This window comes from Natator depressus, chromosome 3, assembly GCF_965152275.1.
Source record: "Natator depressus isolate rNatDep1 chromosome 3, rNatDep2.hap1, whole genome shotgun sequence".
In the NCBI taxonomy this organism is placed as follows: Eukaryota; Metazoa; Chordata; order Testudines; family Cheloniidae; genus Natator; species Natator depressus.
Window position 1 is genome coordinate 113665941 of NC_134236.1, and position 17256 is coordinate 113683196.

The 17256-nt window shown below is 40.5% G+C and overlaps 1 protein-coding gene across 1 annotated transcript in view; it reads right to left on the bottom strand.

Moving 5' to 3' along the window:
* Nucleotides 1–1283: 1283 nt before the first annotated feature.
* PPIL4 (peptidylprolyl isomerase like 4) overlaps nucleotides 1284–17256 on the bottom strand; it is a 29664-nt gene continuing 13691 nt past the window's right edge. The window contains exons 12-13 of the mRNA XM_074948587.1: nucleotides 16890–17028; nucleotides 1284–4342 (exon numbers count right to left, since the gene is read on the bottom strand). Of these exons, the coding sequence (XP_074804688.1) occupies nucleotides 4106–4342; nucleotides 16890–17028 (376 nt within the window). The 3' untranslated portion in view covers nucleotides 1284–4105. The remainder of the gene's footprint in view (nucleotides 4343–16889; nucleotides 17029–17256) is intronic.

A 17256-nucleotide genomic window follows, 5' to 3' on the forward strand; every position in this document is an offset into this window, starting at 1 on the left:
TGTGACTTCAATTGTACCTATGGTCTTAGAGGACCATGTACATTCTTGGTGTAGATTCCTCAAGCGAAATGCAGGCCCCACTGAAGTCCAGGGTAAAATTACCATCAACTCATACAGGGATGGAATTTCACCCTTGGACTTGAATTAAAATGTCTTGGCTTTACCTTCTCATTTGTAAGTGTATTACTGAGGCAGGGTGTTCAATCATAAGTACATACAATTCGCGCTATTGTCTGAGACTGTGGGTTCTGAGCAAAGAGATTCTAAATGGCAGGATCTAACATTAGGACCTGACCCCAAAGCCCACTGAAGTCAACGGGAGTATCTCTGGGCTTTGAATAAGACTCTGGGTGCCCTGAGTCAGTTTAAAGCAAGACACCTTGATTCAGGCCACCTGCTGGTGACAGGAAGTGACTGTGGAACTTCCACTGGCACTATTATCACTCAGTAAAATTGTTTGGTTTCTTAAATTGCAAAATGACAGTCACCTTCCTTCACTAGGGGCACAGCAAAATAGTATTCTGTTTGCTAATAAAGAGGGGACATCTGATTTGTTATCTGTGTTACAACTACAAGAAACCCTGTTCTGGCCCATGCCACCGGTTTCAAAAGAGAATACTTTGCCAGAAATCTGGTGCAGTTTGAGGGGATTGCATGATAGACACACTTAGCTCTTTCAACCAATGTATGGAGCAGCATTGGAGGTAGGCTGCCAAAAAAACAAACAAAAACAATCACTGCATTTAAAGCCAACCAAGGGGGACATAAAAGGCTATAGAAAGTGGTGATTAGTCAGAAGAGAGGAGAGCCCTCCCCTAGCCTGGCTGGATATAAGTTGGCCTGCCCCCAGCAAAACTAAACATGATAAGACAAAGCCACTAAACTCATACGACCAGAATGCAACTATTTCAGGCCCAGGCCATTGCCAGCAGTTGCACTAAACAGGTGTAGGAGGTTTTAAAAAGATCTTCTTTTGATGCCATCAGGATACACATTGCCTAGTCCCCTTCCAGAAGCAAAAAATTCTTAGGCTTCTTGGAAAACGTTATGACCCCATTGCAAGATTTATCAGAACATGACCAGAATTTTTTTTTGAACTGTTGTTGCACCAGTGCTTTAAAGAGCTATCAGAAAGATTTTATTCCTGCTTTTATAGCTGAGTTGTTCTTATACCCCAGAGTTTTCTATCATACTAACTTAAGCACCTCGCTCTCAACCAAAAAGTCCCAAACAAGCTTCAAGTTGAAAAGTTTATTACTAGTCAACCCGAGATTTCTTAAGTGCTCCTGAAAACATCCTTCAGCTTTAAAGATTTGTCATAACACCTACAAAATTCATGGTTACTTTTTTAATGCAGACACAGTGCATTACATTAAGACCATCACTTCAAAACAAAACAAAAATCTGACAGTAGCTAGAGCAAAGGTGTTCAGGCAATATATTACATACAACAAGCATTTGAGTGACCTACTGTCATTTAACATTTTTCAGATTGTTCTTAGCCATCAGGGTATTAGGCGCTTTTCAGAACTAGCTCCCTGCCCCAAAGAGCTTACAGTCTCCGGCTCCGATTTTACACTTGACAGTATGCTCTCAATTGCAGGATTAGAGACTAATTTTAGACTGACAGACAGAGCAACAAGCCATGGGGAGACGAGAAAAGAAGAGACACACCAATAAGATCAGCTGGTTACTCAATTAAAGCACATGCACATTTTGGTGGTGCACTTAAACATATTTATCAGAATAATTACAACTCATTTTTATGGCCATCAGGCAAAAAGTGAGTCTTAAGGATCCATCTGAATAGTGTGCATGAGAGAGAGGGGTAAGTGACTTGTAGCATAGAACTGGGAGGACATCTCATGCACAGGGGGAAGTATGGAGGAATAACTTTGGCAAATGCCCCAGTCAGTATTTCACAGAAGGGAAACACGATATGATTATAGCATTTAGAAGTCGGCATTTTGATTATAGAAAACTGAGCTGGATTGAGAGCTACTGAAGCTGCCAAAATATGAACTGACAGGGCTGATCATACTAGAGCAAATTCATAAAATACTAAATATCTACCTACGAAGATCAAAACAGGAAACCATCAGCAAGACAACTGAGATGAAATACTAAGGTAAAGAAGGTACCTGGAAGAGTACAGGATGACTGATTACTTGTGGATCCTCCCTATCATGTCATCTAGAATAGCGCACCAACCAGCCCCAGAATGCTAAAAATCAGGCTCCTCTCATTCCCCACCAATAAATTCAAAGGTGTAACCTTAGGCCTCTATTTTGAGACCCTGGCCTCCTGCAAACATTTTTAGTGCATTAACACCAGCACTGGCAGGTGATGGGGGGTTTGAACATAAACATTCTCTCACCTATGTGTGCAGCTGTTATGTGTGTAGAGAGGTGTCTACAAAGTTGCATGTGGACAAGAGCAGAGGACTTGAAGCTCCACTGAAACTCAGATCTATAACTCCCCGCCGCCATGGAATAAGATACTTGAGAGTGTGCTACTGTACTTTAAAGCTGTTTAAGGAAAAGGGAATTCTATAAGGAAAGAAGAGGGGAAACCCCAAATCTTGAGCTCAGAAAACTGCACTGATGCCCTAGAGCGTCTGAAAAATTCCCCTTGAAAAGACGTCACAGCCACAGCTAAGTGAACGTAAAGAAGCTGAGGTTTCTGCTCCGAGGTTTGTGGTTTTACAATCAACATTACCAGGGAAATGGATTATTTAAATATCATGCTCATCAAGTGTCAGTATTAATCCTGAGGTTGAAGCTATCGTAACTGACAAAAATGAAAGAATAGTAGGGAAGTATGAACGCAACATGAGTAGAATGAGTCAGCTTTCTTAGGACATACAGGGCATGATTATGGCCTATTATTAAAAGAAGAATCTCTCTCTACTAAGCCACAAAACCACCGCAAGGACAGTCATGGTGTGAAATGGTTGGTTGTCTCAGCTGACCTTGCAACAGAGGTCAGTTCATCTACACTGTAACGTTACTTCTGAACACACCAGACATGAGCATGATCATAGCAATGGATTCCATCTATCTCATAGTGCTTAGAACTTGTAGCAGGAAGAGTTTGAATATTTTCCAGAATAGCAGCCTTCACATAGTGAGACATGCTGGGAATTGAGGTAGGTATGCCAGAATTTCTCAGCCCCATTTGGCATCTCCTAAATTTAGGTACCTACATTTGTATTTAAATCATAGAACTGTAGGACTGGAAGGGACCTCAAATTGTTCATCTAGTCCAGTCCCCTGCACTCAAGTAATTACTCTGTACCTCTGTATTGAGTACAGTGACTTTTGCACATTGGAAAGGCAGCATGGAAAGTTTGCACTGACACCATCTGTGCTATGGATAAAGAGTATCCAAGATCATCAATCCATCTCTCTTCAGCAGCATTAATTTCAGATACAGCAAGCATTAAGAATAAGAATTGTGTTAATAGTTCTAAGTGTTTACTTGACATGTGGTGAAAAAAGAAGCCATTTCTGTCTTCAAAACAAGAGAACCTTTTTCAAGGAATGGATTTTCTTACAGCAAAATAGGAAGTGACAGACAAAACCCAACTCCCTTGTATTTCTTAGGGCTACGAGAAAACCATACTGCCCAATCAATCCCACTCTGGACAGTCTGTTGTAATACAATCCAACAGTTGAATACCATGTGCTGAATCCCACCCTGACTGATCACTGTTCCTAGCTCTTGGGGTCTCAGGGTAGATCTACACCGCAACAAAAAAACCCACTGAACTGAGTCTCAGAGCTTGGGTCAATTGGCTCAGGCTGCAGGGCTAAAAATTGCAGTGTAGACATTTGGGGTGGGCCGGTGATGTAGAGGCCCAAACCTCTACACTGCAACTTTTAGCCCTGTAGTGAAATAGCAAAGAAACACACATAAAATACAAAATCCTTTATTGAGACAGTCATCCAGAACCAAGCAGTATTCTATGCTATCAAAGGTTACACATGTACACTGGGCACTCCTGGAATTGAAAGATCAAGAAGCACTGGCAAACACAACTTTGCTCTGGTACCTGCACAGTTGTTTCCAATGCATTATACAAATATAAAAAGAGAAGGGGAGATCATCTGTATCTGGACCGCTCCTTATCTTTGAATTTCTTAGGACTTCTGCTTCTGTCTCTCTTTTTATCACGCTCTCTTTCCCAAAGCTCTCCTCGGTATTTGTCTTTAGATTTGCTGGAACTGGAGTGGCTGTCTCTGTCCTGAGACTGGCTGCGACTGCGACTTTGATGTCGGTCTCTCTTTTCACTCTTTCTTTTCTCTCTACAGCATTCTTCTTCATATCGTCGGTCAGAGTCCTGTCAAGGAAGTTTGGTAACATGCAGGTATAGGTGAAGGGGTAAAAATATTAAAGGGTATAAAACAGAACAAGAAAGTAGGTAAGACCCGCTCTCTGGCTTTCTAAAGCTTGTACTACTAGTAAGCAATTCAAATGCAAAATGTAAAGCATTTAATGTGAAATAAACATGTGGCTAAATAAACTACAGCAATACCAAGAAGTGCTACCTCTAAGGCAATGGTATTCAATTACATTTTCTTGGGGGGGGGGGGAGGGATAGGGTGCTGAAAAGGCAATGTCCAAATCTTGGGGGGCCAAATGGCTCTTCAGGTGTTTGCACTTTAGTGAAACCATGTCAATTCTTCACCCAGCTGGCAGGGACTGGCTACCTATGGCATATGCGCCAAAGATGGCACATTGGCTGATTTTGTTAATAGCGTGCAGACTGCTAGTCCAATCAGGGGCATGCTTTGGGATGCACTTCCATTTATTTGCCTTCTGCTTACAGTCATGCCAGGTATAGGTGTGGTCTGTTTATCTGAATTTCAAATCGATCAAACATCATGATTATCTGAATAAGCAATATGTTCCCCCATGCTCATTTGGGTAATCAGGATTTTCAGTCCAATGGTGGCGAGAGGAAGGGGGAGTAGCTGCAGAAGACATGAGCCTCCTTATTACTGCATGTGCCGGGGGGGGAGCTGGGAGAAACCCAGGGGAACGGGACGACTTCCCTAGAGCCTGTCCCATCCCCACCTCCCCCTGCCTACATTCAGCTCAGGACTCTGTTGTAAGAGGACTCCTGCTACCTGGCTTCCCATCTAGCCAAGGGCTGCCCTGCTACTCAGCTCTAGCTCCACCCAGGCTCCTACCAGCTCTGACCAAGGATGGTCCTGCTACTCAGCTCTGGCCGTGGCCTGGGCTCCCAGCAGATCTAGCCCCTGTATTCTGTTCCTGGTCTCAGCTTCAACTTCTTTGCATGCCTTCACACCCAGGCCAGCGCATGTTGGCTTGGAGGATGCATTGCAGCCATGGAGCGAAAGGGGCTGCCTGGCAGGGGAGCTGCCCATGAGGCAATGTCCAAATCTCCACACAGCTCCAGCCCCTGCCAAGTGGCCCCTTTCGCTCCCCAGACGCAAAGCATACTCTGAACTGGTACAGGATGATATTCAAATGCGTGTCAGCATGGGGACACTACAGCCAGGACCAGCAGGGGAGCCTGTGGCCAGAGCTCCCAGAGAGCCCAGGTTGGAGCTGGAGCCAGGTAGTAGAGCCCCCTGCATGGAGCAGGACAGGGGAACAGCTGACACCCAGCCCATCAAATGGAAGGCCTCTGTGGCCAGATTCGGTCTGTGGGCTAGTAAATGACCAACACTGCTCTAAGGCCTTCTATCTTCCATTAGCTGAAAGAAGAATAGCAGATAGTGGTCAGTTCTTGTGGTTAAGGTCATGAACCAAAGCAAGTGGTAACTTGGTAATAATGGTCGGGGTTCAGCTCCGGAGCTTTTGTTTGGCCTGTTATCACAATTGGAGTTATTTGCAAAATTCAGATCTGGGTTTGGATTTTGATTATTCTGACAATGGGGGTGTCTGGATCCAGGCTTTTGGTTCAGGCCCATCTCTATTTTGTATCAGCACAACACTGATTATGCAAAGCTCTATAATGTTACTTAGTTAAACTAGGGAAATTTCAGACACTACAAGTCAGAGAACAACTGCTATTCAAAAGCTCATAAGTAACATGATTCAAAATGCCATTTGGCATTAGAACTGAGCAGCCTGCGGCACTTACCTACAAGCTCTAACACATCAAAGCTTTTGTCAGAAGCGTTCAAGAATTTGCATTTTGGGAAGATCATTAAGAAACTGATTTGGCACTGAAATGTCTGCCAAATGAAGACAACAGGCCCTTTAACGTATCATTTCTGGAATGATTAAGACAATGGAGGCCACATCATTTCAAACCCCAAGCTTTTCTGTAAGATGTTCTGGTTGCTTTCATTTAAAAAATAGACTCTTTACTGTTTGCACAATCCTTAAACTACCCAGAAGTGAGATTTCTTTTATTTCAAGATGTGAAAAGGACAATTTACCCTTTTTTCCTTCAGCTCCTTCCCCTCCCAACACACATGCATACACTTCCTAAGAGGTTTTGTGAAAGTCTATATTCTAACCCCATTTTGTGTACTCTTCAAGCCAGTGTTGTAGCTTGCGTGGGAACAAAGGATACTTCACCAATATGCAAATATCAGAAAAAACCACACAATGTAGTCATTGCCAAAGAGGAAGAAACGTGCTTAACATTTGTTCATAGTTATAAACTATCCCTTACCATAAGGGCAAGTATAAATTTGCCTTTTAAATAAAGGACATATACCCAGTCCACATGTACTACAGGTATAAAGATCAACATTTATAATCACTAGTACCCTGATCAAACAGGTGTTTATATGGACACCACAACAAACAGGTTGGCTTGTATTCTCAAACGTATTAACTTTAGTGTATCAAACACAGTCACATGTTTACCAAAGCTCACCTGGCCTAAAGCACAGTTAATTTCACTGACCAACAGCACCAATGCCTGTGTTCATTTACAATTGAAATACTAATTTAATGTAACTCATGCAGCTGTGTGTAAACCAGGTCTTAGATTCAAGGTAAGTCCCCAAGCATGCCCCCAACGAACTCCCACTGGACCTCAGTGGCCAAATTTCTAGACTTAAATCCACAACTTTAAATGGAAACCTTTTCTGACAAAAGAAATCCAAAAACTGCAGCACTTCCTTCAAAATAATTCCACAAGTGTAAGGGAACAGAGAGAAACCCTTCATCTTTTAAGTTGTGGTTGTAAACAATAAAACTGAGATTACATGAATCCAAGAGAAAAACCTATATAATTATTAAGTGATTATATAGGTCACAGCCATTGAGTCCATAACTTATGTGAAAGATACTTCCAGGCTGCCCTCACACAAACACAGCAACTGCTGCAGAGGGAGATCAGGCTACACAATCTAAAGCAGTCTGAAAAATGTGAGCGTGACAGCATGCTCTTTATTTAAGTAGTATGTGCTACTACAAAAGATTAATTTGTTTGGGGATCACAGAGCATCTTTTCCTCTCTGCCTCAGTTTATCTACCTTTAAAATGGGGGTAATACCTAGCCTCACAAGAGTGTTATAAGGATTAGTTAATGTTTCTTTCCACAGCTGTCTGGCCATGTGCCCTGCACCATAGGCTGCTGGAGGTAAGGGTGGCCTGGCATGAGCTATCCCAGCTTTATGCCACCTGAAGATCTCTCTCACACTGAAGTGTGGAACAGATGGAGTAAACTGGGACAGGGGGCCTGGGGAGGAGAAAGAGGAAAAACAGATCAGATGAGGAGCTTGGGTAGTAGGAGGGGAAGTTTTGGACAGGATGGAGATGGAGACTGGGACAAGAAGCTAAACGGTGGGGTGGGAGAGTCAGGACTGGAACAGAGACAAAGTGGAGCAAAAGGGGTCAGGAAAGGCAGAGGAAGAAGGGTATAGAACCACTTGAGAAGATTCTCCTACAGAACCTGGAATTGTTCTGAGTCTCTACAGTCTCTGCTGTCATCATATAGCTGTGAAATTCACTGCCAACGTCTCTCTCCTTTCCCCTTTAGTGACTGGTCAACATAATATTAACTTTGGGTGTAGTTTTGTACATGTAATTTCCTAGAACATTCTGAAGACTGCAAAGTCAAGCACTCAAAAGTTAGGAAATGACAGAATTAAGGTTGCCACCTTAATTCAGCAATGTTGCCCATATGTGTTATGACATGGTCTTTAGTGACAGGATCACATACGATTCCCCCCCAGGATCCCTGCTTTATTTAATGCACAGAATGGATCCGCGCTGGGGATGAATCAGGGATGTGTAGTGAAGGCTGTTCGTAGGACCCCTACCTTATTTGTTGCAGAAGAAGGGTGTGTAGTTACTGAGGCATGGGACTGAAGGAAGAGAAAAGATAGTCTCATGGTTTAACCAACAGAATGCAACCCTGGGAAACAAGATGTTATAGTGTATGTGGTGGAGGCAATAGGTAGATGAGCCAATGATCCAAGTAGGATCATGTGTCATGAGAGTTAAAAAGAGAAGCAAGATAGCATGGAATGTTTCCCCCTTTAACCTGTATAGTTGAAGAATCCACCATACATTTCAAAAGCTTTTTATTAAATCCATGCGCAGTTTACCTGCATCGCAGGGATATGCCCTTTATACAGTTATGCAAGAATTGCTGACATGGTAATTGGTCATGATAATAAATCAGAATCAAAACTTTATAGAAGGAAGAGTACAAGAGCTGGATTCAGAAACCTACAGAAATGTAAAATCTACCTTGCTAGTAATCATTTTATAATCAAATTAATTTTGGAGATACAATAACTTCAATATTTGATATATCACTATGAACTCTTGTAGCTGTTTGCCATCTTTATCATGATGTTAATAAAATTATATTAACTGAAAACTTACCTCAGACTGTTAATTATCTTTCTGTAGAATAGTTTATGTCAGCACTATGTATAAAAACAACATCTCTCCCTTATTTTATGAAGGATAGCTGTACAAGTATTTTTATATATTAATACAAATGAAGAACACTACGTTGACAGTGTGGTTGAGTTTTTTACCACACCAAAAATGTAAAATAAAATAAAAACCTAAAACCCAACCCCAAGCAGAATTTTTAACCTGAAAGGGGAGAAGCATCAGAGACTCCATGAAGGCAAGTAAGGACTTAAATAGTGCGATCAACTTTACATGAAAGGCTCTCAGATACTACAGTGATAGAAAGCAGTATAAAACCTGAAGACAGACAAAGTTAAGGAAAAATAATCAGACACCTGCCTCCTGCAACAATCGTAATCACATAACACGACCCTACATTATTCAGTGGTCATCTGTTCAGGTGAATAAAGCCATCTTAAATACAATCCACAAATGGCAAACTTCTTAGATCCCCTAATTAAAGTTTCCTTCATAAGCAGCTTGGAATTGGGTAGGCAGGGTAGGAGACAAAGGTTTCTTGTTGCACAGATTAAGGCCAGAAAGGACCTTTACATCATCTCATCTATGACCTGCTGTATAATACAAGCCATAGAATTTAAATAAACCTTTCTGCAGAGAGTCTGAGGTATGTGCTCAACATGGAGTTCAAACCAACTACCATAAAATTAAGAGTGATCACTCTATTATTGACTGAGCTAGCCATGGCACCTTAAAGAGGAAGTAACAATGACCCTGATCCAATTCAGATAAAAAGAAAAGGAGTACTAGTGGCACCTTAGAGACTAACCAATTTATTTGAGCATAAGCTTTCGTGAGCTACAGCTCACCTCATTGGATGCATTCAGTGGAAAATACAAAATCTCACTGTATTTTCCACTGAAAGCATCCGATGAAGTGAGCTGTAGCTCACGAAAGCTTATGCTCAAATAAATTGGTTAGTCTCTAAGGTGCCACTAGTACTCCTTTTCTTTTTGCGAATACAGACTAACACGGCTGCTACTCTGAAACCAATTCAAACAAACAGCCTTCAGACTTGGAGTCACATTCTACTGTTGTGCTATGAGCTTTTGTTGATCTTAGCTATCCTTTTCCATAGTTTTTCCCCCCTTAAGTGTAATCTTATCTTTGAATACAGAGGCTAACATTTGCATTTTCTGAGAAAACTACTGTGCATCTCTACTGGATCTCTCTGTTCCTTTAATTAATTTACAACCTTAACTCCACTTTATCTAAGTTTTTAACCTTAGAATAATATATATGGTTGCATTCAGTCATAATTTTGTAGTATTTTCTATAATGTTTGTTTAGTTGACTGAGAACAGTAAATCTCATGAAAGATATTGTGAGAACCAGCAGTAGTATTTTTACAATCATGTTAATTAACTTTTACTACCCTAGGGTTTTCTGCATTGCACATCACTGTCATGAGTGACAAGAGAGGGTTATGTCTATGACCCTGTTTAACTTCTCAAGGAGAAACAGCCAAGAGATTTTTCTAACAGCAAGTTGGAAATTAAGTTAAAATGTTCAGTCAACATACATCTGATTTAGAATCAAATGTTCCCATTTTAAGTGGACAGTACTGAATGGGGAGTTGGTAAGGGGTAATCCAACTACAGTACTTGGGTTGTATTTAACTATCCTTAGAGCAAGGGGAATTGTAAATTATTGAATTAATTTTAAGTGCAAAGGAAAATGCTAATCCCAGAAGATGCTAATTTAAATTGGCTGTATAATGAAAAAGCAGTATGGATGCTGTTGTACTTTTCTTTTCCTGATAAAATTGTGATTTAAGAAACCGGCTATATCTGCCCTATCAGCTATAAGAGAATTTAACGTAGTATAGAATATCAGAAATTAAGAGAAAGAAAAGGCCCATTAGGTCATTTAGACTCTCTCTATGCCACCATAAACCAGTCACTCTAAATGTCTGAAGTGGAGGGATATTTACACTCATACTATACAGAAATTGGCATAGTTAAGCAAGAATTTATCAGATACTTGCTTATTCCCTGTAGTTGAAAGTCAGGTGTTTAAGGCTCTGATTAAAGGGTGCAGAATTTTGAAAAAATTCATTCCAGTTATAACATTGCATCAGCTGCTTTAAGATTCTTCAGTTTGATACTAGTTACCATTGTGGCATTTTAGAAGTTGCTTAACTAGAGGGAAGCTATGGTTCTTATGTTTCCAGAAAAGGAACAGCTTGCCTCACAACATCACTTATCATTCCTATGGGGGATCAGACCAACAGGCTAGTTAGAAAAAAAAATTATTATATAATTACATCTGTAAATGCTTATTCTGCTACATTCAATCCTAGTCTATGGATCCAACGATTTCTGCTATTCTATCACTGCTACTCAACAAAGTAGTCTGACTGGTGGTTAAACATTTATCATTTTTTTCTGCTGTAAATTTGTCTTATTTTTGGGTGCAATGATAATAAAATGAAGAAGGCTAAAGAGAACATCTTATTTACTGAATTTTGAGACTAAATTCAGACAGAATGTGGTAGTTTCAAGGTGCCTAGGAAGAAACCAACTGGGCATTGTGGGCAAAGAAATAAATACATATTTATATAGACAGGTACACACGTAGGTGACAGCCATGTGATATTGTATTTTCACCACCCTCTGTGCACTAACCCAGATCTATGGGAATTACCACAAACAGAATCTGAGGCGCTCTTAACTTCCACTTTTTTATTGTATTTGAATTGGCTACAAGCAAAGTGTTTCCTCCTCCTCCCAATCTCCCATCTATTGAATTTCCCTCCATCTTTCCCAAAAATTAACTGGCCTGAAGCCCTGGACAAGCAACATTTAGTCCTGGAGGACAGATCAAAGTTTAAGATCTGACATCCTGAAAACCAGCAGGGCTAGAAGTTTACTCCACACCCAGGAGATACCCAGCTTTCCAATAAGACACGCAGCATTTCTATTCTGGGAGACCCAGAAATATCAGACACTTAAAATTACAACATTACTGACGAGGAAAAAGCTTTTTTTTTTTTTGGGGGGGGGGGGGGCGGAGTAATTTTTTTTATTGGGTTCTAAGAACATATTGACTAATTTTCCTCTCCCTTTGATACCTGTATAAGATAAACCTATAGTATAAAGAGAACCTGGCTTTATAAAAAGAAGATCTGAAAAGGGATACAATTTTAAAAAAACTTTTTAAAATCGTTCTTCTGTAAAAATGACACAGATTACATGATGCCATTTGGGGGGGGGGGGCGCGCAAATATTTTATTGCTACAAGTTTAGGATTACTTTTAGAACCTGAAAGCGGCTTTGCCTCTCATGAGTCGGGTAACCATCTCAAACTCATGCTGACCAAACCTTTATATTTCACCAGCCATTGTACATAGTCCCTATATTTTCTTCTCTCATTTACCATTGGTGATTCATGTGTACATTACATATTACACAAACTGTACAGTAAGTGATGGCGTGATACAAAGATTGGTACTAGCATGAGTTTGTTACATCTTAAAGAATAGCTATTTTAACATGATTATCAATTACTTGTACTGTATTTCTATAGCACCTAGGAGCCCTAGTCATGGGCCAGTGCGCTCTTGTGCTAGGTGCTGTACAAAAAGATTGTCCCAACTCCAGAAATCTCACAAGCTAAGTCTAAAATCAAGAGGCAACAGATGTATACAGAGTACAAGGAAACAAGAATGTACTGGTCTGCATGACAGGCAATACTCTCAGCACACCAACAGCCTAACTTAAGTTTTTTGTAGGCCTCAGGGCAAAGGAGAATTTTAAGGAGGGACCTGAAGACGGATAACAAGGTAGCTTTGCAGATATTCATGCAGAGCGGCTCACAAAGAGAGAGGCAGCATAGGGACAAGCATGAGGGTGTTGATTTGAAAATTTAACAAGTGTGCAATGGAGGTGGCATCGTGGGCCAATCAGAGGTGGGAGTTGACATCTCCACTGTGAAGGAGAGATGACAGGTAGGGTGGGGACAGGCTGTGATGGATCTTGAAAGTGAAGACAAGCAGCTTATGTTTGATGCCATAGATAAGGAGTCAGAGGAGGGATGCAAAGAGAGGGCTATGTGAGTGTGACAGAATATGCAAATGATCTTTTCAGCAGCATTCTGAATGGATATGAGAAAGGCAAGATTGCATTTGCCAAGGCCAGAGAAAAGGATATTGCCCAATCAACATGTGAGATGATTGGAGCCTGGATGAGAGTTTCAGCTGCGTGGATGGAAAAGGAAAGGCCATATTTTAATAATCTTATCCATGTGTAAAATCTGTATCTTAACATTTTAAAGATGTTAATCTATTTTATGTGTCTTTTCCCTTTAATTCTCTCTCAGCACGTAAAAACATGTATTGGCACAGAGAAAGATAAATCTTTTAGGAACCTCAGTTACTAAAATGATGATAATGGATTTTAAGTTGCAGAGTCTTGTGACATAGCAGAGCTACAAACATATGTCACACAGCATTGGAAAGGGAGGGGGAAGGTTCCTAATATGCAGATAGAATAAATCCCTCATTGGCTAACTCCTTTTAGTTATCTCATGTTGGACTTTAGGCCTGTCATTGGTCCAGCATTAAATATTGCTCATCCTATTTCTTTGACCAGTGAAATGTTGGGGTGGAGGAATTCCACGCTGGGTTGCAGCAGGAGGTTTAGAAAGGGAAGAGGAAATAGGAGAAGGGAATCTGTGGCAGTTTATTTATTTATTTTGAAATGGCACTTATCTGCAAGCTCCTTAGAGGTTTGGAGTATTAGAAGCAGTCTAGCCTTAGGGGCATTACTTGGCAAAGGACAGGTGAAGCACCTGAAGGATCATGCAAATTGCTATTTATCACACATGATCCCACCACCAGAGAAACACCACAAATTTGCAAACTCATCTCACCACAGCAGAGATATCACAGGCATTTATATCAACAGAACAGCAAACAAATGAGATTGCCTTTTCCAATTGGCAACTTAAGATCACACTTAGCTGTCAATATTTTTATTAAACCATTACAGCTATATAACAGAACAAAGTCCAACAGAAAGAGTAGCTGACTCACTAATCTAACACTTGCTAGCAACCATAAAAATCAACACATGGCTCACTACGCTCATAAACCATGAGAAATTATAAACACATGGGAAAGTCAGTAAGGTCTTAAATAAATGTCAACAGAAGTCCACTGGACAAGAACTACACTCCTCCCACAGATTCACTGACTCTGATAAGAAATCAAGGAAATCGACACCGAGAGCAGAGAAAACTGGAAAGGAAGGAAGTCATAAAAGAAAAAAAGTTCCCAAACAAAAAGTACAGGTATTATTGAGATCACCCTGCCCGCTCCTATTCAGATCCCTTCTCTCTGCCAGTGAGCCCATCTGCTCAAGACCCACATCCTGCTACTTACTGAAAGAAAACCACAGTACCCTTACAGCCCCACCCTCTGGAATCAAGACACACAGTGGAAGAGTCAAAAATAACGTTTAAACCTGAAGTAGACTGAAGAGTCAGAAAACAAGAGTATGAAGAAGGATGAGTCAAAACACACTGAAGGAAAAAAAAAAAACGACCACCACCAGAGAGCAGAAAAACATCTTAGCATCATGGAAACTACTCAGAGCACAAAAATACTCTTCAGATTATAGCTGATAGCGCCACCCAGAGTCAAGGCTGCTTACTATTATACGACCTTGTTTTCAGTTGATTAAAACTTCAACCATTCAGTTTCAAAATTTCCATACCGGGTGTCTACTTCAGGCTAAACTTTTAAATTAGGAAATTACATTTCAAACAAACAAAACAAAAACAAAAAACCCCCACTTTGTTAAAGGAACATTAAGGTTGAAAAGTCAAGCACTCAAGAGTTGGAAATGCCAGAATTAAGGCTGCTCATGCCAGACACCAATATAGTAGTGATGAACACCACAGACGCACCCAAGAGAAATTAATAATTTTGTAGTCAGTGTAGGTTTGGATGGTATGCAGTAAATAAGGTCTGGGACCATACACTGGCTGTAGAGTACAAAAAGAAATATTGAATAATCACCTGTTTATTGAATGAGTTAGGGATCCTCTGGGAAGAATAGTGTGTGATCACGTAATTAAAAAAAGGAGTACTTGTGGCACCTTAGAGACTAACCAATTTATTTGAGCATAAGCTTTCGTGAGCTACAGCTCACTTCATCGGATGCATTTGTTAGTCTCTAAGGTGCCACAAGTACATCTTTTCTTTTTGCGAATACAGACTAACACGACTGCTACTCTGAAACATGTAATTAAAGACTTTCACAGTGCACATGCACAAGGAAGCTGCATTAAGTTTGCACAAGAAACCTTCTTTCTGGCATGTCCTAACTTCTGAGTGCTTGGCTTTGCAAGTTTCATGTTCTTTTAAGGTAGATTTTTTTTTTATATATAATTCCATAATGAAGTGAGGCCTTAAATGTAGGACAATTCTATTTGAAATTATCTACTCTTACAGAAAATTAGAACACATGCAGATAAACTCTTAGATTTTTAGGGGTCAATTCTGCATTTTGTAAGAAAAAAGGAACAATGGGAAAAAGGGGTAGAAAAGCAGAGCTATTTCAACTCTATAGAACATGTCTGAATGCTATGGAGACAACACAACTTACCTAGTGTATTATTCTGTTTGGCATGACATGTTTGTATGTGAAAGAGGAAGAGTTTCCACACCCTCTTAGCCTATATCTATGCCCATCATGGGAACCTGTTTAGATGTTGTCTCCCCCATGCATCACAGTCTCTCCATTGCAGGATGGATTTCCTAGACATTTCTTTACCTTGTTTCAGAAGAGGAACTACATTTTTTTTTTTAAATTGGTCACACTGTGCTGATTTATCTTCTCAAACTACAGTCTCCAAACAGCTTAGCCAATATGCCACCGATATGAGCTGGAAATAGGATACATTTACTAACACTTCTCATAGTCTATTTGTGGTTGATGTAATCGCACCTTACATATAGGTCAGCTGTTCTAAATACCACATCAATATGTAGTGCAGCATTGTACGGTTAGGATAGGTTGCCTGTCAGTGAAGTGAATGTCTCTTTTTAGCCACGGTATACCTCAGCAGACAGAACAGAACACAAAATGCCTTTGACCTAAAGAAAAGCAGCAGGGAAAATTACAAACATCAGCGGAACTGTATTGCTACCACCAATAGTGGAAACAGTAGTGTAGACAAGTGCAGGTGTTTTTACTACCACGTGATTAGACGATATGATGGTAAAAATGCTTGTGCCCTGTCTGCACTAAGGGTTCAAATGGTTAATACTAACAAGGCGCATGAAATCTGCCACGTGCCAGGCAACGGAGCTTTTTAAAAGGAATTGCCAATCAGCTGTGTTCTTTCATACATGGTGTTAAAGAATGCTAAAACGACCAACTTAATAAATTCTACTTGGATTACATTAAATGAAGATCAATAGTATCCTAAGAATAAAAACAGATGGGTGCAGGGAGGGGGGCCACTACTGACAATCATTGTCAGCAACTGATCGTTTTCACAGTGTCAACAAAGCCATCATTCTCCAGTAATACTAATCTACATAATACAAATACAGATTTCACATTTATACTTCTGAGTCAGCTGAAAGACGAGTAAAACCATTAAGAGGCTGTTTTCTGACTGCACGTTAGAGGAAGCTCCTGTGCACAATTCCAGGAAGTACATGAAAAATACACTGCACTCATGAAATATGATTAAGCTTCGCTCATCTGTGATGGGAAATATGTGAAAAACAGACCCAGTGTTGAAACGCCTACTTTTGTGAAGTCTGTGCTACCTTTTCAGGACATTTCAGCAGAAGGTCAATTATGTACACCTAGCTTTAGAAGTTCAAGAATATCTTGGGCAGCCACTTTCTACACTGCAACACGTCCTTCATTCATTGCATGTTCGCATGCAAGGTCCCCAGTCGAACCCATTTCCTTTTAGCAGTTATGAGGAGACATGGCCGTAAAGTGACAGAGAATTAAATAGTCAGTGAAAAGGTGGCAGTGCAGTACCTTGGATTTTTTGGTCTTCTTGTCATCCTCTTCATCGTCCGAATGGCGGTGCTTTTTCTTCTTGTGTTTTTTACCTGAGTGTAGGTGACTTGCTCTAGCCTCCTCTATCTCCTCATCCAGCACAAGGTCATACTTTGCGCTACATCAGTTGATTAAGGGCAGACTTGGTACCAATCATTGGTCAATTCAGAATATAAAAGCTCACAAACCAAGCAAAACCACGCTTTATCATGGGTATAACATTGAGACAGCCAGTATTTTGTGCAAAACAAAAATCACGTATAATGAAAAATTAAAAGAGTAAGGCTGATTGAAATCTGCTCTGGGAAACAAAACATCCTGCCTCTCCACTGCTTTGCAGTAGGGT